This window comes from Phyllostomus discolor, chromosome 13 (assembly GCF_004126475.2).
Source record: "Phyllostomus discolor isolate MPI-MPIP mPhyDis1 chromosome 13, mPhyDis1.pri.v3, whole genome shotgun sequence".
NCBI classification, from domain to species: Eukaryota; Metazoa; Chordata; class Mammalia; order Chiroptera; family Phyllostomidae; genus Phyllostomus; species Phyllostomus discolor.
The window spans coordinates 58,639,066-58,664,371 of NC_040915.2; the positions used below are offsets into that span (position 1 = coordinate 58,639,066).

Consider the following 25,306-nt stretch of genomic DNA (forward strand, 5'->3'; position numbering starts at 1 on the left):
CCATGGTGAAGTGTGTGCCCTGCAACCAGCAGGGGGCGCTGTGGGACCATACTGTGCTCCTTACACAGCTGTTCAGCTAGGGCCCTTACTCAGTGGAGCCTGGGACTGGGGGAGGGGCTGGAACTCACTGATTGTTACTCTGGTGAGGGGTCCTCTCTGACCTGGCAGATCCTCTGAGCAAAGACCTTTGTGCTCTCTCAGCAGGTGCTTCCTCCCCAGGCCTTTTCTGTCTTTAATGATATTTTCCCATTGCCATTCATTCTCCCTTAATCACCCCTCCCCCACAATCACATTACTCTTGTCCACATCCATGTGTCCTTTCCTTTTCCCTTTTTGCTCAGTCCCTCTACCCTCTGACTCCTTTCTTAGCTCTCACCCTGGTCTCTATCTCAGAGTGTGTCTCTGTTTTCCTGTGAGTTCAGGGTGTTCATTGGATTCTATATGTGAGTGAAATCATATGGTATTTGTCTTTCTCTGACTGGCTTATTTACACAGCCTAATATTTTCCAGGTGCATCCATACTGTTGTAAAGGGTAAAACTTTCTTTTTTTTTTTTACTGCCGAATAGTATTCCATCGTGTAAATGTCCCATAGCTGTTTTATCCACTCATCTGCTGATGGACACTTAGGCTGCTTCCGTATCTTGGTGAGTGTAAGTAATGGGGCAATGGACATAGGGGGGCTTATGTCCTTTCAAATTAGTGATTGAGGTTCATTCAGATACTCTGTAAGGCCATGCTACCCTGAATGCACCTGATCTTGTCTGATCCCTGTGATTCTTCAGGGGTGAAGCCAACATACATCTACCTCTGTCTGGAGTGTGAGCTGTGCTCCAGCACCAGGGCTCAGGGAGGGGTTGGGCATCCCCTGGATGAACACACATTTGCATGGATGGCCCCTCCCCTGGCAGAGGGTGGGGAAAAAAGGAGGCCTGGGCAGCCCAGCACCACCTTGGGCTCAGGGGCTGTGTGCACCATGGCCTGGACTCCTCTCCTCCTCGTGCTCCTCTCTCACTGCACAGGTGTAGGAGGGTGCAGCCAAAGGGTCCCCAAATAGAGATTTGGAATGGGGTTCAGAACTCAAGGTGTCCAGGAAATATTAGAAAAATATATAGAATGTCCTCACCCCCCACCCCAGGGGAAGGGACAAATGGAGCAGGGCCATTTAGAGCTGTTTCCCATAGCAACAGCCTTGCAGCTACCCTCTGGCGTGGTCTTTTAACATATCTATGGCCTTTGGCTGGTTGCATAGATATGTTAAATAGCTCTGGCCAAGCTCTAAGCCAGGGAAATGGAAGTAACTTTCCCTAGTTACGGAGCCTGGGAGGCAACTCCCCCTGGTTACTGCGCCTGTACCTGCGTGAGAACTTGGAAATGATTGGTTCCATAACATGGGGCCACACCTGCCCAGACCCACAATGGCAGTCCAGTAAAGCTGGAAGGCTTTGAGAGTTCTGGCATGTGAGGCCGAGTGTAGGAGGAGTCGGAAATGGGGCTGCAGAAGAAGATTGGCGCGGGATTTAAAAACCCAGACTTGGCGGCCATTGAGGAGAGTACCATGCGGCTTCAGCAGAGCGGGGACTCCCGCAGCCGTGCAGACACCGTCCGGGATGCAGCCGCCTGCAGCTCCTCTACCACCCGGCTCCGAGCCCCAGCCAGCTCTGCAGCCGAGGCCGAGAGAAGGGGCCACCAGTAAGTGACTCAGGAGCACCAGATCACTGCCCGGCCGCCGCAGCCACCGCCAGGCCTCCGCAAGCTGCGCCCGTGCTCTCACCGCTCTCGGGCTCAGCTAACCTTGCAGCCACCTGCTCTGGCCAAGACACAATGAGCTCCGCGCTAGCCCTCTCGGTGCTGCTGCCGCCGCCGCCACCACCGCTGCCGCCGTCACTCTCCCAGAAAGAGAGATCCCCCCCCCCCCCCCCCAGCCATGGAAAGAATCACCACGCGGCTTTAGCTGGCGATCCTGGCAACACAACCAGTGGTACTGGGAACTAAGGAAAGACTGCCAGCTGAGCACAAATTACTAGGAAAAACCAGGAGCTGCCTAAGCCACGGACTTCTATTTCTTCTCCTGAGATACGGTACCCCAGACTGGGCAAAGGGGGGAAGGAAGGACTGTGTGTTTGTGGGTGTTTCAAAGAACTTTGGGATTTTAACAAAGACATTAAGTCATTACTTTTAGTTTGTATAACTTGAATAAATAACTCTTTTCTTTTTCACCAATCTCTAGCATGGAGAACTATAATTCTCTGGCTTAGAGAAAGATGAACCTAGTACAGGGGGACCCCAGGAGAAACGGGAATTAATTCCCTAGCATTTTAGGACTCTCTTCCCTGGTGGCCAGTCGGGGAAGATCATGGGAAACCACATGCGCAGTAGCTTTGAAATCCAACTCCTTGTACCTGCGCAGGAAAAGCCCGCCAAAGATGAGCAAGGGGGCTTCTGCCCTATAAGAATAGAATCCCCCAGCCCACGTGCCCCTCTTTTTCTCTGCTCAGAGCTGGCCCACTCCCGTGTCCTGTGGAGTGTACTATCACTTAATAAATCTTCCCTCTTTCTTTATGCTATAAACTTTGTGTGTTCGGTTCAATTCTTTGTCCTCGATCACTAAGAACCTGGTTACCTGTGCCCACCTGTGACACAGGTAGGGACAGGCCTCAGAGACCAACCCAGAGATAATGCACCCTGACTCTTCTGTTCCCTGACCTTGTGTCTGTGTCTGCAGGTTCCCTCTCCCAGCCTGTGCTGACTCAGCCGCCCTCCCTCTTGGCATCTCCTGGAGCCACAGCCAGACTCACCTGCACCCTCAGCAGTGGCTCCAGTGTTGGCAGCTACTACATATACTGGTACCAGCAGAAGCTAGGGAGCCCTCCCCGGTATCTGCTGTACTACTACTCAGACTCAAGCAAGCACCAGGGCTCCGGGGTCCCCAGCCGCTTCTCTGGATCCAAAGACACCTCGACCAATGCAGGGCTCCTGACCATCTCTGGGCTGCAGCCTGAGGACGAGGCCGACTATTACTGTACGATTGGGTACAATAATGCTCCTCACAGTGACACACACAGATGGGGAAGTAGGACAAAAACCTCAGCCTAACAGAGTTTTGGTTCAAGCAAATGAGCATTGAAAAACAACTCCTCTATTTGCAAACTTACTTGAAAGTGTCTCCAGGTTTACAGTAGGTCTAGTCTGTATTTTTTAGTCCATGTTTCTGAAGTCTCAGGAAAACAGAACCAACACAGAATAAATTATTCATGATGTTACTGAAATGTTACCTGTTTCCCAAAGGTAATATAAACAGAGCATTTGACACTGATGTTTCTCTCTTGAAATAAGGAGAGAGCACTTTTTTTCCCAGATCCTGGGAACCCTCCCAGTGGGGTACTGTCCACCACAGCAGGGACTCTGGTGTCCTGGAGGGCAGAGCACTGACCTTGTCCTTCCTCCCAGGCTCCTGAGCACAAGGCTGGCTGCAAAGCATTGCGTGGCACTGACGAGGTGCTAGGAGGTGAGATCCTTGGCACAGACTCACGCCCAGGAGGAATTCCATGCACAGAGCTGGCCTGGAGTCTTTGCTGAGTCCCTAAGCCTTCAGCTGAATCTTGCAAGAGGGTTATCCAAGGGGCCACTAGTGGCTTGTGGCCCAGAAACATCTGTTTGGGTCACAATAGGGTGAGAATGCTCTGCTAGTGCTGGGGAAATGCTGAGCCTGCTCCAGGCATGTGGGTGAAGTGGGTCCATGGATGAGATGTTCTCACAGCTGCCACCACTCAGGACCATGGGGACCCCTGTGAGTGGGGTTTCCTGAGCCCACAGACATTGGCTATGTCCCCCTTTACTCTTGCACCCCACTGGACTGTGGCAACAGTCCAGGGTGGGGGCTGGGCTGTGGGGCAGTAGGAGCGGGTGCTCCCCACTCTGTTCCTGAGTCACACCCTTTGACCCCCCATAAAGCTCTTGTTGAGTCCAGATCTGATGTGACCTTCTCCTGAACATATGTCAGCAAACTCTGAGCATTGCCATGGTAATGGTCCCAAAATCTCAAGTCAGATCAGCTACTCTACTTTGGCACCTGGGACAAAGGTCCCTGAGAGTCATCCCTCTTCACCAGCTCCTACTTGGTGCTTTTGGCCTTTTGACCACCTGTGAGGACCAGCCTGATGAGGAGGCTGATTAGCATAGTCACAGGCCTTCATAACCCCCGGCCACAAAGAGCTCCCATGCCACATGGACGTGAAGTGAACATCTGCCCTCCCCTCTCTGGTGACCCATCACTGTCCTGTCCCGGACTGGGACCAATACTCGTTTGGGTTTTGGCTTCTGTTATCACTGGTGCTGTCAACCCAGAGACCTCACGGTCCCACCCCTGTCTGTCTTTACGGGCTCGACATAAATGCCTCATTTGCTACCTGGTTTCCTAATGCAAACAGGATCACTGTGTACCTGGTTTCAGAGTTCCTGGTCGCATGATAAGAAAATCAGCGTTCCCACACCTGTGACCTGGCTTTCCTGGGGCCTCGGCTCCCAGGCAGGGACCCAGAGACGTCGGGGTGTTAGGAACCATTATGTTGTCTGTCATGGCCACACTGGAGAAACGATTCACTCGTTATTGCAAATTAGATTTGAACAGCTTCTCCTATTTATATTTCAGAATACATTACCATAATCAAAATCCCTGGACTAATTGATCTATAAACAATGTGCAGTTCATTTTGAATCTGCAGTAATCTCAATACTGGATGTAGAATCACAAGCGGGTGACGGCGTGCCCTGTGTGTCTGCTGTGATGTCTGACAGAATGAGAGATGCGTCTGTTTACTTTCCTGTTTGCCGTGACAGCTCTTTACCGCTGTAGTTTCAAAGCTCAAAAACACAAATCTGGCCTCAGGTAGACTTTTTGTTAATTTTAGTAAACAGTTTAACTGGGAAATAATAATGAACACACAGTTTGAAAGAAAACAGAGGAGAAAGAAACATTCCCCAACATACTTTGCCAGACCATGTTTTCCTGTTACTCTAACCAGACAAAAAATTCTCACTCATGATTCTAGCTACTCAGGGGTGAGCTGAACTTGAACTTCATCACTCAGTAAAGACACCTAATGAAAAGGCACAAGGCAAAGCGAGTCTGCTCCCTTGCGCCCCCTGATGGTGAGCGTGGGAACCATGGAGAGCACAGCATAGAACCCCACCAGCACTAACAGCACTGAATAAAGGTGACTGGATGAGATGGGGGAGAAGAGTTAGCACTGCAGGTGTCCCCTCCCCTCCCTGGTGTCACTAGGGCCAAAGAGTCTAGTGGGGAGTGAGCACAGAAACTCGCCTCAGCCCTGTGCTTCTCTCCCTGAGGTCAGCAGGGGCCAGCAGTGGGTGTGTCTGTCACCCTGCATGAAGGGAACCAGCAGGTGACAGCCACTGCCTCACTGTCCCCAGGAAGGCGTCAGAGCACAGAGCAGTGGAATCAGGGCTCCACCCCTGTGGGGCCAGTGGGAGCTGAACACCCACCCCCTGACCTTCTGCACTGCAGCTCCGCAGGAGGGGGGCCTGAGGGAAGACAGAGGAGATGGGACTCAGGGGCTCCTCCTGTGACCCCCCAAAGTCCTGGATCCAGTAAAACCCCACCTGATTTTTCAAGAAGCAGGAGGTAAAAACTTGATGAGAATAGAGAGTGACCTGACACAGACACTGAGAGGACTATGATGAGGAGACACAGTGACAGACACCAGTCTGGCAGTGACCCTGACATCCCTCTGAAGGGCAACAGTGAGCGTTCTTGGTACAAATGGAAAGGAGAAAACTACGAATGTAAATAGAAGTCACGAGAACAAACCAAGTGGGAATTATAGAACTAAAAACACAAAATGTAAAATTAAAAAAGAAAACTCTATGCAAGAAATCAGGAATAGGTCAACTTTTTCCATTCATTTATTCATTCATTCATTCAGGAAGTGCCACCATCCTTCTGCAGTTCCATCCACCATGACTGTTTCTGAGAGGACATCACCAGCGGGCGCTGTGGGTCTTCTCACAGGGGCATGGCTGAAACCCACTCAAATGGGTCCATTAAAAAGAGTTCTTTGCCCACTTGCGTGCCCTGAGTTAGACCTGACTGACAGCAGGTGCTTCCTCTCAAGGGACAGACTGACAGCTCACGCAACCACTGCGATCTGTTCACAGGAAAGCCAAAAACTCTCCTGGGGACTCAGGCTTTGATGGTGTTGTGGGATCATATTTGCATAATGACCCAGCAAACACAGCCCTCCCCCAGGGAGCTGAGGGGGAGATAAAGGGACACCCAGAGAGCAGTGCCAGCCTGAGGCCAGGGACTTTGGAAAGTGTCCACCATGGCCTGGACTCCTGTCCTCCTGCTCCCCCTCCTCACCCTCTGCCCAGGTCCGAGGATGCTTTAGAGACCAGCCTTTGAGGGGGTCCCTCTGCCTTTACTCTTCATCCCTGACATGTGTCTGTTTTTATTTCAGGGTCCAGGTCTCAGGCTGTGGTGACTCAGGAGCCCTCCCTGACTGTGTCCCCAGGAGGGACAGTCACTCTCACCTGTGCCTCCAGCACTGGAGCTGTCACCAGCAATAACTATCCACAATGGATCCAGCAGAAGTCTGGCCAAGTCACCACCACACTGATTTATAATACAAACAGCAAACACTCCTGGATCCCTGCCCGGTTCTCAGGGTCCCTCCTCGGGGCCAAAGCTGCCCTGACCCTGTCGGGGGCCCAGCCTGAGGACGAGGCCGAGTACTATTGTTTTCTGTGGCACGGTGGCTATCAGCACAGTGACACATGCAGGGGGGAAGTGAGACAAAAACCCAGAGCTCAGTGCACCCTCTGCTTCTACCACCCCGTGTCCTCTTCACAGAAGTTGGTCTAGGGAATGTGGGCTCAGGAGGGTTGTTCTCTACAGCCCCAGGGGGTGCAATCAGATCCGCATTTCTAAGCCATGACAGGATTTAACCCACCATTTCATGAAGACAAAGTCCTCTTTAAAATAGGAGCCAATGTCACCCACAATATCACAGGGAATGGGCAGGACAGCAAAGGAAAGGTCATTCCCACCAGGACACACACACACAGACAGTCAGGTCTGAGGGTGGCTTGGCCGGCTTTTAACAACCAAGACAACTTCACAATCGGGTGCAAAGAAGCAGAGGAGGCAGAGCCACTGGGAAATGGAGCTGGAGCCCCCGTCCCAGAGGAGGTTTCGTGTTCGTCTTCCTTCTCCAGCCTCTGTGGTGCTTGAGGGAAGGAATGCCTGACCTTTGTTCTGGGTCAAAGCAACTGCCTGCTCCCGACAACTGTTGGCACAGCTGACGGGGGAGCAGACAGCCTGAGTACAGGGCTCACCATTCAAGACGTTCCTTAGAACTGGACCCACGGAGTGCAGCTACAGAATAACTTTGCTTATTTGTAGTGTAGAAATTTATTTGTTGGATCATTATTACCAATAGAAATATTTCTCTTCTATCCATGACATTAATTCCTCCCATATCTCATGAAAACCACTGCCTTCACTGCATAATTGAACACAATGTGGCTTTCTGCATGAAACTATGCCCCAGGCTTGCAATGATTTTTTATCCCAAATACATGCTTGTAGCCTCTCACATTGGCTTTTAGTTTTCAGGTTAACATCAGTGATACTATAGAGCTAGGATTTTTGAAGACAAATGTTAGAGTGAAACATAATAGAAACATAATAAAAACATAGCCCACATCTTGAGAAGGACATGGGATTGGAGCATATGGACCTATGGAACTGATGTCTGCTACCCCCTGCCAGGGAGAAATCTAGACCAGGTGCTCAGTGAAGGGGCGGGGCATCCAGAATGGGAGGTGGAAGAAGAGGACAGTGAGCATCCTTACAGCCAGTGTCCAGCTCTAGTAGCTGAGCCTGTGGTTCTTCACAGGCAAGGCATCTCGAAATCCCACCTCCCTCAGGAAAACAGGCTAAATGGTGGTCCTGAGGACGTCTTACTGGGACTTACGGCAGAGGTTGGAGGCTCCAAACAGAGCCAGCGACGACACCAGCGGATGCAGGGGTGCCCTGCCGTGAGCTCTTTCAGAACTGCTCCTGCCTTGCCCAATGGCCAAGAGTCATCCCCCAGTAGGTCTAAGCTGACACTGTTTCTGGATGTGCAGTAAGGTGAAGGGTTGCTAGTGTCTCTCGTAACAACAATGCTAGGAAATGGGAGAGGGTGTTGGACCAGTATTTAACCCCAAAGAGTCCAGATGTAAGTTTCAGTTTAGCCCCCAGGGTCCACATGTGCTCATTCACAGGCTGCAGACGGGAGATGGGAGGGAGGATATGGGACCCAATGCCGACCGGCACCAAAACCTTGAATGAGATACCAAAGATTTTCCCTTAATTACTGTAGAGAGGGTATGTAGGAGAGATTTATGATCAGAGAGTGGCCTCACCACATGTGTACATGTGAAATAGAACTGGTAATTATGCAAAGAACACAATAAAGTGAGGACAAACTCTAGCAGCAGTCAGGGGAACCTGCGTGGCCCCGGAGAGTATAGATGGGAACTTGCCTGTGGCCACCGGGAGTGGGACAGGGAGATGTGGGGACTGTGGACATACTGTGTGCAGAGCATTGAGAACGACAGCGTCATCGGAATTTGAGAGGCATGTGTGTCTCACAGTCAGGAATGAGGCACAGGTGGGGCCTCCATTATGGAGTGAGGGACTGTGCTGTGACTACACACAGTGCATCAGAATCGCAGTATTGGGGAGTCGTGTCGTAGACATGGGGTACAGTCAGTGACCTGCTGAGCTGCAGGGACCACCTGGGCTCCAAGGCCTTCAGGGAACTTGGAGATGTGTGTCCTGCCAACACCAGGGGGCGCTGTGGGACTTTGCTGTGGTCCCTGCTGCACAGCTGCTCAGGGAGGAGCTTCAGGTCCCCTGAGCCTGGCCCAGGATGTGCTGATGATTCCTTGAGGTCTGACATTTGCACACAGCAGAGCGTTCCCTTTCTCCTGAGAAATCTCAGGAGAAACGACTCCTGGATTCCCAGGAACAGGAGGGAGCCCTGTCCCTTTAAGGTCCTGGCTGTCAGGCTCTTAACCTTTACCAGCACCAGTTTAATAACAAAAATCTTAATTATTTAAAGGCTTTAAAAAAACATCAGTTTCTTGGCATCTAGAGCCTATGAGGCAACCCTCAGCTCCATCAAGTATGAAAAGCACAAGGACATTTCCAGAAAGCTCTGGTTTTTCTTCCAGGTCAACACTGGAGGCATTTTCACACGAGTTGATTATGACTCGGTGTGGAATGAGGCCGTTACATTGAAAAGGAGAAACAATATACACAAAAGGATGTTTATAGTAAAGGTGTAGATTTCAGTCTTTAGAATGCACATAATTTTAAGATTAGACTGAAAGAGATTAAAGGAGAAAGCATCATAAATATAAAATATAGACAAAGGAGGAAAGAATAAAGTATCAGAATAGCTCTGAAGGGACGTGACAGGCCGGAGAGGAGAGCAGGAGGACACGTCCTCTCTGACGGCGTTGAGTACGGAGACCGAGAGGGACGCAGCCCGCCAGTACCTGGGCAGCGGGGGTGGGAATGGAACAGCAGTGTCTCCAAAGCACACCGAGAAGACAATGTCATCGAATAAGTGTAGATCCCATAGACTCTCTGTCAGTGTGAACCAGCAGAGTGCGGTGAAGGTTTTGAGCCTCGAACTTGGATTAAGATGTTTCTATCTTAAGATGTTTCTATCTATGTGAAGTGGCATCGCACAAGCAGAAGAAGCAAGAGGACATGTCAAGAAAACCTGAAATATTTTGGCGTCACAAACACGGTGAATGCCTCATCCATGTAGTCACCTGGAAGTGATTGGTTGTCTAGAGACAATAATGTCTTAGTTCCAGCCCCACGGAGAAACCCACTCATTCCCTGTTCTTGGTACTGACATCCCAAAGGTACCAGGGCCAAATCTGGTTGCCCTCCAGAGGTGTGGGGTGTAGTCCAGGGGCTGGTGGGCCCTGGATCCGAGAACAGCAGGGGGCACTGTGTGGCTGGTCCTGCCAAGACAAGGTCAGGTTATCTATTGTTTGATTATTAGTGCCTGACAATGATTGATGAGCATTACATAGAGGCCCTGTATTTCTTCGCAAATAAACGCAATAAAAACTCATTGAGGAAGTGGCTTTTGGTCCTTCTCCTTCAGAGATCGGCCACCTTTCCTCCCCAAGCAGATCATGTCTCGGCAGACTTATTCTCATCTGCAGTGGAGGGGTGGGCTCTGCAGGCAAACCTCCCCCACACCAGGTCATAGGGAAAGTTTGGGCAAAATTATATGCATAAAAATATACTAATTTCTGCTGAAAAAAAGGAAAAACATTGAAAGAGTATTTTTGTGCCTTGGAGAAACAGTGATTAATTTCTAACAGGGGAGGAATCACAGTAAAAAATAAAACTGTCCTGAAATAGGGCTCATGCTGCCGTGGGACAGTTACTGCTCTGGGCCTGACCCCGCTCCAGGGAAGATGACATGAGTGAAAGCAGCAGCGCGGTGCTGACCCCACAGACCAGTTGAGGGACAAGTGGACTGACTCACCCTGAGGAGTCTGATTAGGACATGAAGGTGTCTTGGAGTGACAGGGATCCCCCATAGGGGGCACCGGGACCACTACTAAGGAAGCAGGTCAGGGAACAGGGCTGTGGGGAGGCAGGATCTGTCTGTGATGGGAATCAGCCAGCATGTCACACAGTGGTGTGTCTAGGTCTGGGCACCAGGGGGCGCTCAGGGACTGTTTCTGCAGGTCTGGGGTCTTCAGAGCTGGGACTTGTGACTTGACACTGCCTGGTGCCCTCTGCTCAGGATACAGCTGTGACATTGTCATGTCCTGGGCTTCACACAGTCTCTCTCCCAACCCCCCTGAAATCCCCAGGCATAGGTACCTGACAGAGGGCCCAGGGAGGGATCAAAAATGGGGGCGGGGGGTCTCATTTGCATGAGTGGGCCCTCCCTCTTTCAGAGTATGAAGAGGGGAAGGGAGAGGTCTGGAGGAGCTCTGCTTCAGCTGTGGGGACACAGAAGGCAGGACTCAGGGATGGACTCCACCATGGCCTGGTCCCCTCTCCTGCTCACCCTCCTGGCTCACTGCACAGGTGACTGGATAAGGGGATAGGGGAGCAGACCTTGAGAGGATGCTTGGGGGTCTTCTTCCTGTTCCTGCCTCTGGACCCAGAATCACCATTTCTGTGTGTCTCCCTCCTCCAGGGTCCTGGGCCCAGGCTGTGCTGACTCAGCCGCCCTCAGTGTCTGGGAACCCAGGACAGACCGTCACCATCTCCTGCACTGGAAGCAGCACCAACATTGGGCGTGGTAATTATGTATACTGGTACCAACAGTTCCCAGGAAAACCTCCTAAAACCGTCATCTACGATACTAACAGTAGACCCTCGGGGATCCCCGACCGCTTCTCTGGATCCAGGTCTGGCAGTGTCGGCACCCTGACCATCAGTGGGCTCCAGGCTGAGGACGAGGCCGACTATTACTGCCTTTCCTATGACAGTAGTAGCAGTGCTCCCACAGTGCTGCAGGGCCGTGGGGAAGTGAGACAAAAACCTGCTGTCCCCTGCAGTGCAGTTCCCCGGGGCAGTCCCCACTCCTCTGAGAAGACAGCTGCCTTCTCATTTTGGTTGGTCTAAACTCAGGTCTGAGACCCACCACAGGGAACTGTGATGAGAACTTCTGTCACATCCTTTGAACGCTGCCTCTGAGGCCTGTCTGTGGCAGCAACACATTGTGCAGTTTTCTGAAATGAGGGGAAGTTCCTGTGTGTCAGGGGGAGGCTGTGCTGGGAACAGAGTCCTTGATGATGGGTCAGCAAGAACCAGGGACATGGAACCTGTCGGTGCACATCAAGAAGGCCCAGAGTGTGTGTCTTGCCACCAACATGTCCCCTCTCAGCCTCCACCCTGCCCATCACTCAGGATAGATCCACCCTGTGTGGCCCACGATCCATTCCCAGGATCAGCTCTGGCATCTCAGGGTCCCTGACCCTCACTGGCCTGAGAGCTGGGGACAAGGCTGCCTCTCACAGCCACCCTGTGACAGTGTCCTCTGTGCTCACACAGACCTGCAGGCCTGTGGGGCCTGAAACCAGGGAAGCCCGTTCTCATCTGCCCTGAGGGGATATCCTGGCATCTGCCACTCAGGACACCCGGCGCTTCTGCTTCTAGTGCCACCACCCTGGGCCAGGTTCTTCCAGGGAAGCCCCTGGGGAAAAGACTTGCCTCCCCGCTACCCCCCGAGCTGTCCTCACAGCACCTCATGCAGCCCCTTCCTGGACAACAGGTCTCAGACAGAAACGGAAGTCAGCTCCGCATCTCCTGGGGACACAGAGTGGCTCTGCTCTGAAGCCCAGGCGCTGGAATGGGGGCACCATCTCTGGTCACCTCAGACCCAAACTCTGACTGGGTGTCCTGTGTCTCTGTCAGTGACCACTGACTTCTTTCCTGGATGTTCCAGAGCTGCCACCCTCTCGCTGGCCCTCAGTGTGAACCCCGACCCTGTAGCTCCCAGGGAGAGGCCTCTGTCCCAGCTGCACTCGTCCCGCAGCACCTCGGGCTGTGGCCAACCTTTTGGGCTGGGGAATGACCATGTGCCTGTTCCCATCAGTGCTCCGATCCAAGCATGGGTTTCTTCTTGTTTACCTGCATTGTTAATACTACCTGTGTGATGTTGAATGACAACGCAAGTGAAGTCACAGTGGCCAGTTCCTGATCTTTGTGGGAATGTGCCCCTCCTACCTCAGTAGCTGAGTGCTGAGTGTGGGGCTCAGTCGTGTGTATGAGGAGGGAGTGTGAGTTCCTGCACTGCAAATGTTCCTGGTGGTCACACTGTGTGTGTTTTTATTAGAAATTACTTTTATACTTTTTTCAAAGGCTACTTCTGAAACTGTTGAGTGGTTTTCATTTTATCCTCTGGTCTAGTAATATGATGTGCTCTGTGAGAGAGTTGATCAACTGAAATGTAAGTTGGACATTGGAGGGAATCAAATGTGATGCTGGTGCGTCCACTTACCGGCCTGCTGTTGGATCTGGGTTAATATTTAATCTAGAACATTTGGATCATGTGTCACGTTATCGTCCGTAATTGACCCTTTTCTGCATTTGTTGTGTCTGGTGCAGGTGTCACTGTTACACCTGCTCTCTGTGGGAATCAGGAAAGCTTCCACTTTTTCAAGGTTTGGAAAAATGTGTATGTAGCAGACACTTTTGAAAGATCAAGTTGCAAGTTTTTCTTGTTGTTTGCAAAAGTAACTTTATCTTATATTTTTGTGTGTGTGTGGAATACTTCCATTATGATATGTTTTGTTTTTTTCTAAGGAAAGTATATTTTTTCATCAATTTTTGAAACCTCTTTTTTTCTCCCTAGGAAACTATATGTTGTACCTCTTTCAATATATTTTTCATTTTCATATTATTCTCATTTCATTTAAATTTTCTGCATTATCAGTTTCTTCTCCAGAGCCCGTGGTTGCTCTGATCTGCCGTGTGGACGTGAACCCGATGCGCCACCTGGAGCTGCTGGTGGTGGCGTCTCCTTCGTCTGCATTTGCGTTCATTACGATGGGGAGACGCTGTTCCTTATGTGTCTTTATCATTTTCTTTGTACCTGGGAGAACTCTATTTCTCATGCTTGATTCTTTTTCTCTTTATCATGTGGTAAATAGTCTGCCAATATTTTAACAAATAAGTATGAAGAGATTTAAAAAAATCCACAAACTAGTGGAATCTCGCTGTAGCCCACATCTGAGAACACTTTCTTCACGCATGTACATGTCAACCTGAAGGTCAGTGACACTCACACAACCCTCTATAATGAAGTCGTATGGCTCAGGGACTCCACTGGGGACCCAAGAAAGAACCCTGCCCACGCCAGGGCCATAGCAGTGACAGCATCAGGGCCAGCCTGGGCAACACCACTCTGGGACATGAAACATAATACTGACATTGACCCTCAGAGATGGAAACTGTGAGGGAAAATATGAAGAAATGGCCTACGTGTTGACAGAAACGTAAAGACTGTGTCCTCCATCAGTGCCCAGAGCCCCATAAGCTGCAGAGACTGCAGCGGGTACCATGAGGTTCAGCCTCTAGTCTGGTGCTCGCCCCCATGAAGGGGCTGACGGAATTCTAGGATGAGTGGGTCTTCCGGACACAGAACTTGATATCCTAGACCCTAAAAGAGTGACCTTGGTGTCACCACATCCCTTGTCCATGCTTGTCCTTTTCGTGCCTCTGGAATGCAGCTTGCAACAGGGCCCCATCTTCCAAGTGCTGAATCCTCTACTCTGAAGGCCCTGCCGTACAAGTGGGTGGATCCTTCCTCCTGAGCTACTCCTCTTCAGTAAGAAAGGCCCATCTTGACATCTGCCTGGGGCCTGAGTATTATGTACAAAATGCTCACTGCACTGTAGCCCCTGCATCACTGAGGCAGCAGAACCACCTCTTCCAGGGCCAATCCCTCATGAAATCTACACACGGTACCAGACGGGATAAATGGCCTCCGAGACCGCAGGCTCTGAGTCCTTGGGTACCTCCACCACAGGACGGTCCTCACTGAAGTGACCAAACTGCTTTGGATTTTCCTTGGAGCAGACAGTGTTTTGTTGAAGCAGCAGCAAGAGAATTCATGGTCTTTTTAAGCAGGGAGCACCTGCCTGACATAAGGACAAAGATCCCTCCGGGTGCCTGGAGCAGGGAAGGCCTTAGGGAAGAGGGTCTCCTGGTCCTAAGTAACCATTCACTGAAAGGCCTGAGGGTCTGGGAGTGTGGAGACCGGGCAGCGCTGACACAGTAAAACAGAGCTGCCACCGGGGCATGGGAGCAAGGGGGACCCCCTGCATCCCACTGCGCAGACACTCAGCCTATCTACACACGCAGCACAGCCTCATGTTTGCCTGTTACTAAACTGACACACTGAGTAAGAAAATACAGGAAACTTTTCTTTGTAATGTAAACAACTTTTAGGACACAGTAGACAAAATTTTGACAACAAACATGTGACACAGATAAAAAGAATACTGCAAACTTCAGAATATTGAGTCAATTTCTAAAACCAAGAGGCATTTTGCATTCCTCAATGGGACTTGTGAAGCTCACCAAAGCCATTACCTTTTACCAATTTCAACTAAATTAAATCAGATTTGCATAAAAACTGTACATGCATGCCATGAACTAAAATGTTTGCTGCCTTGTTCTCCTTTGAACATGCCAGGATGAAATTTTTCTGCAAAAAGCAGTCCACCATCCTCTGTACTCCAGAGGGAACAGGAACTGTAGAGTTCAAACTGAGGACAGAAGTAACACTCATTTCCTCGTATGGAAAGAACCCTCTTTTCCATATTAGTCAAGATTATGTTTTTATCATGAATCATTTTGTTGTAAATGCAACAACATGTGTTGATTTCAGCAATATTTCTACAAATATAAAATTTGGGGAAGGATCCTTCCTCCGGGATGTTGGCAGTTAAATTGTGCACTAAAGGAAGTGTGTGAAGATCCTAACACCTAGTACTTCACCATGTGGCATTATTTACAAGTGCTGTCTGAGCAGAGATGAGGCCGTATTACTGTAGGTGTGGCTCTTTGAACTCACGTGACCCGCGTCCCTATAAGTAAATGGCCACGTGAAGTCAGGGAGTCACAGAACAGTCATCCTTCGAAGGTGGAGGCAAAGACTAGAGTTGTGCAGGGACAGGACAAGGAGCTCCCGACATTTCAGGAAAATGTCTGTTACCTCTGGAGGAGCAAGAAGGGACCCCCTGCAGGTGTCAGAGGGTCAGGGCCCGCCATGCACCATGTGCACGTGCAGCCTGCAGAGCTGCGGGAGGAACGGATGCTGCTGTTATCGTGGCCCGAAGCTCTGGAGCAGCTTCGGAGGTGGACGTTCCTCTGGTTCTGGAGTGGCCCCTACATCTGCACTGGCTTCTGCCCCTGCACCTGGCACCTCAGGATGTGCAGGTGCTGAAGCTGGAGCCGGCTCTGCCTGCTGGCTGGGGCTGGAGCTGCAAGATGAGAAAAGATCACCCATGTGCCTGCCTTTCCATGTGCCCCCAAAGACCAACCACAGCCTGAGCTTCCAGAGAAGCGTCAGCCCAGGACCCAGCACAGCACATCTTCCCTGCCTGCAGTCCTCCAGGTGGGTGGTCTGAGGCCACACTTCCCTCCTGATCCAGCACCAGGTCTTGGTTTCCTTTCTGTGTGAGCAGACCCGGGCCCGCCCCACAGGCCCCCAGGCACCGCACTTCCCAGGGACCTCTCACTGTCGGTCTCTGCCTCTGAAAGTGCCAGGTCCTCGAGCTGAGTCCAGGGGAGATGAGCCCAGGGATCCAGGTTGGGGCCGAAGATTCTGGACCATATGGAGACCGTGGGAGGGACTGTGGGGAACTGTGTGGGCAGCATCTGGGCTGAGGGTGTTCACCAGCCATCCGGGAATTTTTTATCAAGGACAACCACCCCCAGTGGCCACACTTACCCTGTGCCGCTGCAGGCCTTATTGGTGCTGTGGCCCAGCTGCATGTCACTAGGGCAGGTGGAGAGGTGGCCCATCTATCAAGTCCTTCCCCATATCCTGAGGGCACCTCTGCAATGACCGTGACCAGGGGCTGATCCCGATGCCTTGGAGGCCTCCCTCGCCCTCCATGGGTTCTTCCTACCCACTTGACTCTCTGCTCCCACAGCAGCTAAGCCCTGTGTCTCCCCATAACTGTACCCCTGGGACAGGAGGTTCACCACCCCGGCTCAGGATAAACTTTAGTCAAAGGGTGCCCCACACTCCACATCCTGCCAGCCATGTACTGGGGTGTGAAAGTGACCACCAGGCCAGGCTCTGGTCCTCCTCAGGCTGCATTTGTGGAGGGTGGGTGTGGGCCCTGCCCACGAGAACTCCTCACCTCCACACACATGACACAGAGGGGACAGAGAGCTGCCCTGGTGGAATCTGAGTGGTGGCTGAGGTGGAACTGAATGCCCTGAGCCTCTCTGGGTCATCTTTGGGTCCCTCGGGAAAGGATCAGAGGCGTCTTGGCTGACAACAGTTGCAAAGTGTAAGGTCACTGTCTTTGCGTGATTTCCTGAGGCCAGTGCCTCCCACCCTGGGGACAAAACAAGTGAACGTGTTGTCTCTGGAGCATCTGCCACCAAGTGAGCTGAGGAGAAGCTTCTCTAGAATGTGGCTGCCCAGTCACCAAGGTGTCAGGTTCTGTGTTGCTCCAAACCAGGAAGTGAGATCACTGCTTCAGGTCCCCACCTGTGCTTGCTCCTAGAATAAAAGTTCCCAAGGGTCCCTCTGGGCTGCTCATTGCTCACCTCGAACCCCATGCCACACCCAACTCCATGACCACTGTCAACACACTGACACAGTGACACACCCACCCCCAGCCCTGGGGGAGGCCTGGGTGCAGCCAGGTCCTCAGCTTTGAGGACGCAGACCTGGCATCAGGCTCTTCCTTCTCACCAGTGAGGGGACCCTAAACCACTTATATCCTCTCAAGATGTCTTAGTCTCCCAGCCTGTGATTGGGAGCTCTCTGGCATCTGCCTCCTACTGTCTCCTCAGGTGTGTGGAGCTATAAACATCTCAGGTGCCTGCCACCTTGGGGCCGGATCCTCAGGACTCAGGCACAGACTGGGCAGTGGGAGGGACACGTGGAGGCTGGCAGAGCACAGAGCTCAGTGCCAATAGACCAGGTCTGCTTTGGGTCAAGGGGAACTCACAGCTCTTGCTGCCTGTATCCCAGCCTCCTGAGAAGGATGAAAAGACCTGAAATTCCGACATCATCCCTTGGGCGGGCAACCTTCCAGGGCTCCAGTGTGGATAGACTCAGGGCCAAGTGCCTCCTGTGGCCTGTGTGCTGGGAGCCCCGGGGTGACTCCCAGTGCTCCCGCCTCCTGTTCTCCCTCCCTGTGTGATCCCCTCTGCTTTGAGGCTGGATGGACTTTCTGACTGTTTTCTAACACCAGAGTAGGACAAAGTGATGAGGGGCCATTCAGTGTGGTTATGAGAAGCCTGACTTCCACAGGTCCACTCTCTCCTGGGCTCATTCCCTGTCTCCCTCTGTCTCTGTCTCTCCTTATACATGCCCCCCTCTGCGTTCTCTGTCTCCCTTTATCTCATTGCTGTGTTAGCATGGGTAACCAGATGCTGATCAAGGAAGGGAGCCAATGGCATCAGTCATTGCTGAACCTAATGGGCTGTGGAGAGGAATCAGACACTGGGCCTGCTGTGTGAGAAAGCTACAGCTCCACTCCTTTCCCAGGTGACTTCTGAATCCACAGAGTGGGCAGGAAGGATTGCTGCTAGTCATTACCCAGGGAGGATAAAACACCTGAAGAAATTCCTCTGCTGGTCACATGCCCAGTAGAGGCCAAGGTGGCGTAGGGTGGGGGTTGCTTCTACTTTGCAGCATGTGCAGTAGGAACTATGACTGAAGAGTGTCCAGTTTGGGAATATGATTGGATTGAATGTTGGATACAGATCCCTGAGAGATGCAGGAAATGGATTGGTTAGGGGGAGGATCTGACCCAGCCCAGGAAAGCTTGGGAAGTTGGTTGGTTAGTTTGGAAAGGTGCTTGGTCCTTCCCAAGCCCAAGATAATGTACTGTATTTTGTCATGCATAATGTGCACTTTTTTTGCCCCATTTTTTGAGGGAAAAATAAGGATGGCCATCATACATGGGTATAAGGATAACATACCAGAGGCGTAATATTGGGTATGATAATGCTGTCAATAATGCACACAGACACGTGGGTGCTCTTATACACGGTACATACGGTAATCCCTGTTTAATAAAGAATCTCTCTCTCTCTCTGACTCTCTCTCCCAGTAGCATGTTCTCACTCCTTTTCATAGCAGCCATGTGGCCCCAGCAGCCCTTGCCTGTCGAGTATCAGCTTCATAGTGACGGGCAGACAAACCCGCATTGAATTTCAAGGTGACTGAGAGGTGGCAATCATGGGACAATGATACAATTACCTTAACGAAGATTATGGTCACTGTCTAAACAATTGAAAAGGGAGTTAACCTCAGAAATGAAACATACATTATAAATTCAAATGGAAGGAAATTTACTGAATAAAAATGACACTCGATGACTAAAACCCCACTAGATGGGCTGAAGAACAGACTAACAGTTACATTGAATTCCAGGAACTGGGAGAAAATGAACCAACAAGTATTCACAAAGATGGAAGACCATAAGCTGGTGATACCTGAACAATAAAGTGAAATGTTCAAAGATTACATCGTATTGGAAAGAAATAGGACATTTGTTCTAAATGAGTCACACTATACCTGTGATCGCCAGTAGGGGGCGCTGGGGGTCCACTTGAGGTGAACAAGGCCTGCAGTTAATTCAGATTAACGACCATGAAGGCAACAAACTCACTGGCTTGAGGTCCATTTTACAGCAGGTGCTTCCTCCCAGGGGACCAACTCAGAGCCCACAGGCAGGCCAGCCGTTGACTCCCGAGGGTAGAGCTGGCCCTGGGTGAGGACGCACGAATTTGAGGGTGGGGAAATAAGGAGCTGAGATTTGCATCAAGCATGACCCAAACACGAACCCTCCCTCCAGGGAGCTGAGGGAGATAAAGGAGCCACCAGAGTGTCCAGTGTCAGCTGTGGGGCCAGAGTGTCCTGGACACATTGGCACCATGACTGGGACTCCTCTCCTGCTCCTGCTCCTCCTCACCCTCTGCCCAGGTTCATGGACATTTCAGAGACCAGCTTTGGAAGGGACCTTCTGCCTTCCTTCCTCATTCCTGATGTGTGTGTTTTCATTTCAGGGTCCAGCTCTCAGGCTGTGGTGACCCAGGAGCCCTTCCTGACAGTGTCCCCAGGAGAGACAGTCACTCTCACCTGTGGCCACAACACTGGAGCTGTCACCAATGAGCACTACCCATCCTGGTTCCAGCAGAAGTCTGGACAAGTCCCCACCACATTGATTTATGACATAGACAAGAAAAACGGGTGGACCCCGGCCCGCTTCTCAGGCTCCATTCTCGGGGGCAAAGGGGCCCTGACCCTGTCGGGGGCCCAGCTGGAGGACGAGGCCGAGTACTACTGTTGGCTGGTGTACAGCGGTGCTCGGCACAGCGACAGGTTGAGACGAGGAACCAGGACATAAACCTCGCCCTGGCCCAGCCTGGTCTAAGAACAGCCTCACGATTTGAGGGTCACATGATCTCATGCTTCAGTGCTCCAGACAGTCCCAATGGGACAGAGGGGACAGGAAGGACTCTGTAATGATGTCTACGACCCTGGAGCACTAAAGAGGAGGAAACCACAGGGAATGCCGTGGGAGAAGCGTTGCCAGAGAGACCAGAGCCCAGGTGTTTATGGTTCTCAGGGAGCGGAGGGACCTCCATGGGCTGAGCAGGCCGAAGTCATACATTTTCACCAGAAAGAGACGTCTGAACTGTGAATTTTGTCAGCTGAGAAAGAAGGGATGGAATCACCATTTTGTATGTGACTAACATGTATTTTTCATCACATGGGATTTTTAATCTGTGCGATGTTATTAAAGGAAAGCTAGGAAATATAGATATGACACAGCTTTTAAGAAAGCTCACTTCTTATCACTTGTACACTTTTTAGAGTTTAAGTAGATTCAGTCATTTTTGTCAGTTGTTTTCAGAATTTTCATCACAATACACGGTTAGAATTATATCATTAGTCTACTGATATCATTTTAAATACAATCATAAGCTATTTAATGTTTCTTGAACTGTATATCAATATATACTGGAATGGCCACATAATATTATTTTTTAATTTAAGACCTACTGCAATTTTATAGCATTTAAAATCTTATAATTTATACAAATTAAGGCTATTTATCACTTTGTGTACATAAATCTTTTCTAATACAATAAATGTGTCAAATTCAACTGCAAGTTTCATTTAGGGGACCCTGTGCCTTGCAGAACCAGGAACACTAATATGAGACTCTCATTAATTAAACCAGGCGTATCCAACATTAAAAAGGGTGAGTGGATCACCCTGTTGTAGTTGAACTTGACTCCATGTGATTCAATTCATTTTATATTTCCAGAACCTGTGCATAAGAATGCACCAGTCACCCTGGCCTGGTGTCTCAGTTGGTGGGAGCCTTGTCCTGTGCACCAAAATGTTGGGGGTGTTATTTCTGGTCACGGCACATTCTTAGGTTTTGGGTTTGAGCCCCAAAAGGGACACGATGGGATGGGGACAACTGATCGGTGTTTCTCTCTCACATTGATGTCTCTCTCTCTCTCTCTCTGTCTTTATTGTTTGCTCTCTCTCTCTCTTCCTCTTCACTCTCTGGGATCAGTGGGCATATCCTTGGGTGAGGTTAAGGAAAAAAACCCTACTGAGCTCTCAGAAATGAACTTTATCTGGGCTAACACAGATTACAAAAAACAGGCTGTAAGATTTTTTCAGGCGACACATGAAGAAGGACACTCTGAGGACACACACACACACACACACACACACACAGAGGTGGACAACAGTAGGCTTGCAGGTGTGAACAGGCCAAAGGCAGTTTACTCTTGTATTACTACTTATTATCTGTTGTATTATTCATTTACATTGCCACTGCAAGCCTGCTTTTGCTCACCACTGTACATTTGTATGTCCAGAATAAATTCAAGAACAAATGAGAACACACAGAGTAATGGACAACAAAAGACCTTTTGTCTCTGAGCAAGTTTTATTGAGACATTTGCATGGAGGTGCCTGCAGGGGGCGCTCCTTAGTTGGTCCTGTTCTTGAACAGGAATGAGTGACTCAGTCTGGGAGCACAGGCAGGTCCAGGGTCTCACAGTGGTGAGGTGATGGAGCCCCGCTGTCCATGCCCACAGGGTCGGAGTGAGGTAACAAATGAGCACAGGGTCTGCAACTACACATGGTGATGAAGACAGAAGTGTTTCCCAGCTGCTGTGGTGCAGGTGGCTATAGTGTCATCCCAGGAATCAAAGAGTCTGGGATGGTTTTCCCCACAGGGCACATGCCTGGGTTGCGGGTTGGGTCCGTGGCCAGGGCAAGTGTGGCAGGCAACTTGCCCATGTTGCCAACTCGCACTGATGTTTCTCTTTCTCTGTCACTCCCTTCCTTTCACATTAAAATTAATAAGCATGTCCTCAGGCGAGAATGAAAAAAGGACAAAAGAAGAAAGACAGTCGTGTTGAGCCCACACACATTACACGTTAAAGTGACAATATTACGTTGCTAATGACATGTCCACAGTGATACGTCAGCACTGACCCTCGTCATAAACATGGTTCCCTCTCTCCCTGGAGCAGCCCACACAGGTGAAGGGACCCAGGTCCTGCAGACGCGCACTGACCGGGCCCCGCACACCGCCCCTCCCCTCCTCTGCTCCGCTGCTGCTTCCCGCACCCCCTCCTCTCTCCCTCTCACTCTGCAGGACTGAACTCCATCTCCACGTTTGTTTCCAGGAAAAAGGACAAGTTCTTGCTGGGGTTTCACTCCCCAGAGCTCTGTCTCTGGGGAGGATGGTGAACCTTGTAGACCAGCTTGAGCTCACCTCCTAAGTGTTTCCTACTCTCATCTCCCAGGTGTGTAGTCCACTCTCCACCACCCACAGCCAGCATCTGTAACATGACAATAGAATTACTGTTTTTTTTTTTTCTTAAAAAGTTGTGTCCACTGGCCTTGGAGTATTTGCACAGAGAAGCTGTTGATGTGAAGCCATTGGTGTGTTTATTGCTCAACCTGAGATGCACCGAGTCCCTGCACAGCGTCGGTCTCCACGTCACAGACACAGGCAGGGGGGCTGCATAGTCAGAACATGCGGACCTTCCTTCCTCCTCCTGAGAATACGTGTCTCCTGAGCACATGAGAACTAACTCCGTCACACACATATTTCTCTCACAATCATTAAATCCCATATATTATTATTTTACAAAATAGAAGTTATCAATCTCTCCTGGTCACCCCCAGTGAGGCGCCAGGGACCACAGGGCACTGTGGGGCTGGGCCGTGGTGTCAGGGTCTAACAATGTGCAGCCAAGAGGGGAGTCAAATAGGAATTTATAATGGGGTCCAGAACTCAGTGTCCAGGAAATATTAGAAAAATATATATAGGATGTCCTCACCCCCGCAAGTCTGAGCTGGGGGATGGGATGAATGGAGCATTAGGAGTTGTTTTGAATAGCAACAGTCTTGCATATAACCTCTAGAATAGTCGTTTAACACATCTGTAACCTTCACCTAGTATCATGGATATGTTATACAGCTGTGGCCTAGCTTTGAGCCACGGAGAAGGGAGTGACTTCCACCTAGGGTGTAACTAGGAGGCAACTCCCCCTGGTTACAGAGCCTGCGTAAGAGCTTGGAGATGATTGGCTCCACACCACAGAGCCACGCCTTCCCAGAGTTACTATGGCTGCCCAGTACAGGTGGAAAAATATGGGAATGCTGGCAACTGTGGCCAATTGTGGAAGGATCAGGAATGGTGCAGCAGAGGAAGATTAGTGCTGGGATTTGAACCCAGGCGTGGCAGCCATGTGGGTTCTTTTTGGGACCATGCGTCATTTTGGGACCCTGTGTGTTTTTGGAATCATGAGGCTTGGGCAGAGAAGGACCACGGACTGCTATTTCGTTTTCTGAGGTACAGTACCTTGGACTGGGCAGAGGGGAAGGAGGAGTGTGTGTTTGTGGGTATTCTAAAGGACTTTGGGATCTCAATGAAGACATTAAGTCATTACTCTTAAGCTTGTGTAACTCTAAATAAATAATCCCTTTCCTTTTCAGCGATCTCTGGCATTGAGAGATGTGTCTCCCTGGAGGCAGACAAAGTGAACCTAGTACAGGGTGGGGGACCCCCGAAGCACAAGGGTGGGTCCATTCGGTAATAGTTCACCACCACCCCGGGTCTGTTCTGTAACAAGGACGGAAAGAAGGGGCTGTGCTCACCCCTGTCCTGTGCTCCCTGAGACCTGAGACCCCACGGCTGGAGACGCTGGGCCTGCGGGAGGGAAGTGCCCAGATTTCCCGTCCCCACAGGACCTGGGCTCCAGTGAAGGGCAATTGTTACCAGAGCTGATCTGCATCCCATGCCCCCTCTTAGCCTCAAATTCATCCTGGTCCCAGGGAAGAGGCCTTTCACATGCTGGTGTCTTTGGCACCAGTTACAGGCCCTGAAGGGTCTGACAGAGAACCTGCCCCAGGGGAGGGTTTGCATGGAGAGCCCCCTCAGGTGAGGAGAGGATGTCAGAGGGACAGGTGGCCCCTTGACCACTGAGTAAGAGGGTCCCCGAGGGTGTCCTGGACATGCACTCGTCTCCAAACAAATGCTCCTCTCCCCTCTCTGAGGGTGTCTTGTTCTGGACCCTGCGTTTCTCAGGCTTCTCTGTAGCTCCAAAAGTCAGGGGCTGACCTCTGCTGACCCAGCATCCTCAGTGTCAAAGTCTCCCTCAGCAGGACACACCAGTAATGTGTCTCACTGGGTCCTGTTACTACTGGATCTTCCAGAAGTGCCCGGGACCCCTGTTCCACTGGGATGAGTCTGATGCTCAGCATCCCTGGTGAGTCTCTGACCTTGTCAGCAGCTCAGCCCTCGTCCGCACTGTCCCTGGGCTGCAGGCAGTGAACGAGGCTGCTGGTTGCATTTGCTGTGGGACAGCAGCCTCAGGGCTGCTCCCACGGTGCTCCCAGTGTGTGGGGACATGAGACACGACCTCCCTGTGCTCTCAGGGCTGGGCTGTCCCTCCCTTAGTCACCACCTCTAGCCAGGCTCTACTACTGAAGAGTCTTCTTTCTCAACCCAGGGCCACAGGGCCTGTGACATAAGGGGCACGGACCCCTTTGTCTCCAACTCTGTGCAACACAGAGGTGGGACCACTGACAGACACCACTGGGTCCAGACGGCCTTGAGTAACAGGAAATCACTTCTCTAGTTAGTGTGTGGTGAGTGACCAATTTCTCTGTCTTTAAAATGCCTCACTGAGGGACAAGGGTTGACAGCTGTGCCCGCCACGGGGACCAGGGTGACACCAGTTACTCTGTCCAGGGGCAATGTCTGAGGCTGCGGTTTCCTCCTGTAAGTGGCTCTAAGTTCTTGGCGACAGTTCCCCCATGTGGTTTCCCTGGGAACGACAGGGGCTGACCCAGAACCCATCAACTCCGGATGAAGAGAAGCAACTGACACACAAAAACACGTTCAGAAGCTCCTTCAGCCCGGAGCAGAAGGCAGCACTTTCCTGTTTTTCTAACCAGAATTCCCGTACACATATGTTCTCTTTGCAAAAAACACTGAAT

At 50.9% G+C, this 25,306-nt stretch overlaps 3 gene segments (V, D, J or C); all 3 read left to right on the forward strand.

Annotated features, from left to right (window-relative positions):
* Positions 1–3,095, forward strand: part of LOC114509438 — a 14,232-nt gene extending 11,137 nt beyond the window's left edge. Inside the window, 1 exon segment of the V gene segment in view lies at positions 2,725–3,095. Within this exon segment, the coding sequence occupies positions 2,725–3,095 (371 nt within the window).
* Positions 3,096–11,038: 7,943 nt separating this feature from the next.
* On the forward strand, positions 11,039–16,455 carry LOC114509185. The segment is given in 3 exon segments: positions 11,039–11,139; positions 11,252–11,586; positions 16,330–16,455. Coding segments are annotated over 3 exon segments (519 nt in total).
* Positions 16,456–19,601: 3,146 nt separating this feature from the next.
* LOC114509439 lies at positions 19,602–20,183 on the forward strand. The segment is given in 2 exon segments: positions 19,602–19,744; positions 19,828–20,183. Coding segments are annotated over 2 exon segments (390 nt in total).
* Positions 20,184–25,306: the final 5,123 nt, after the last annotated feature.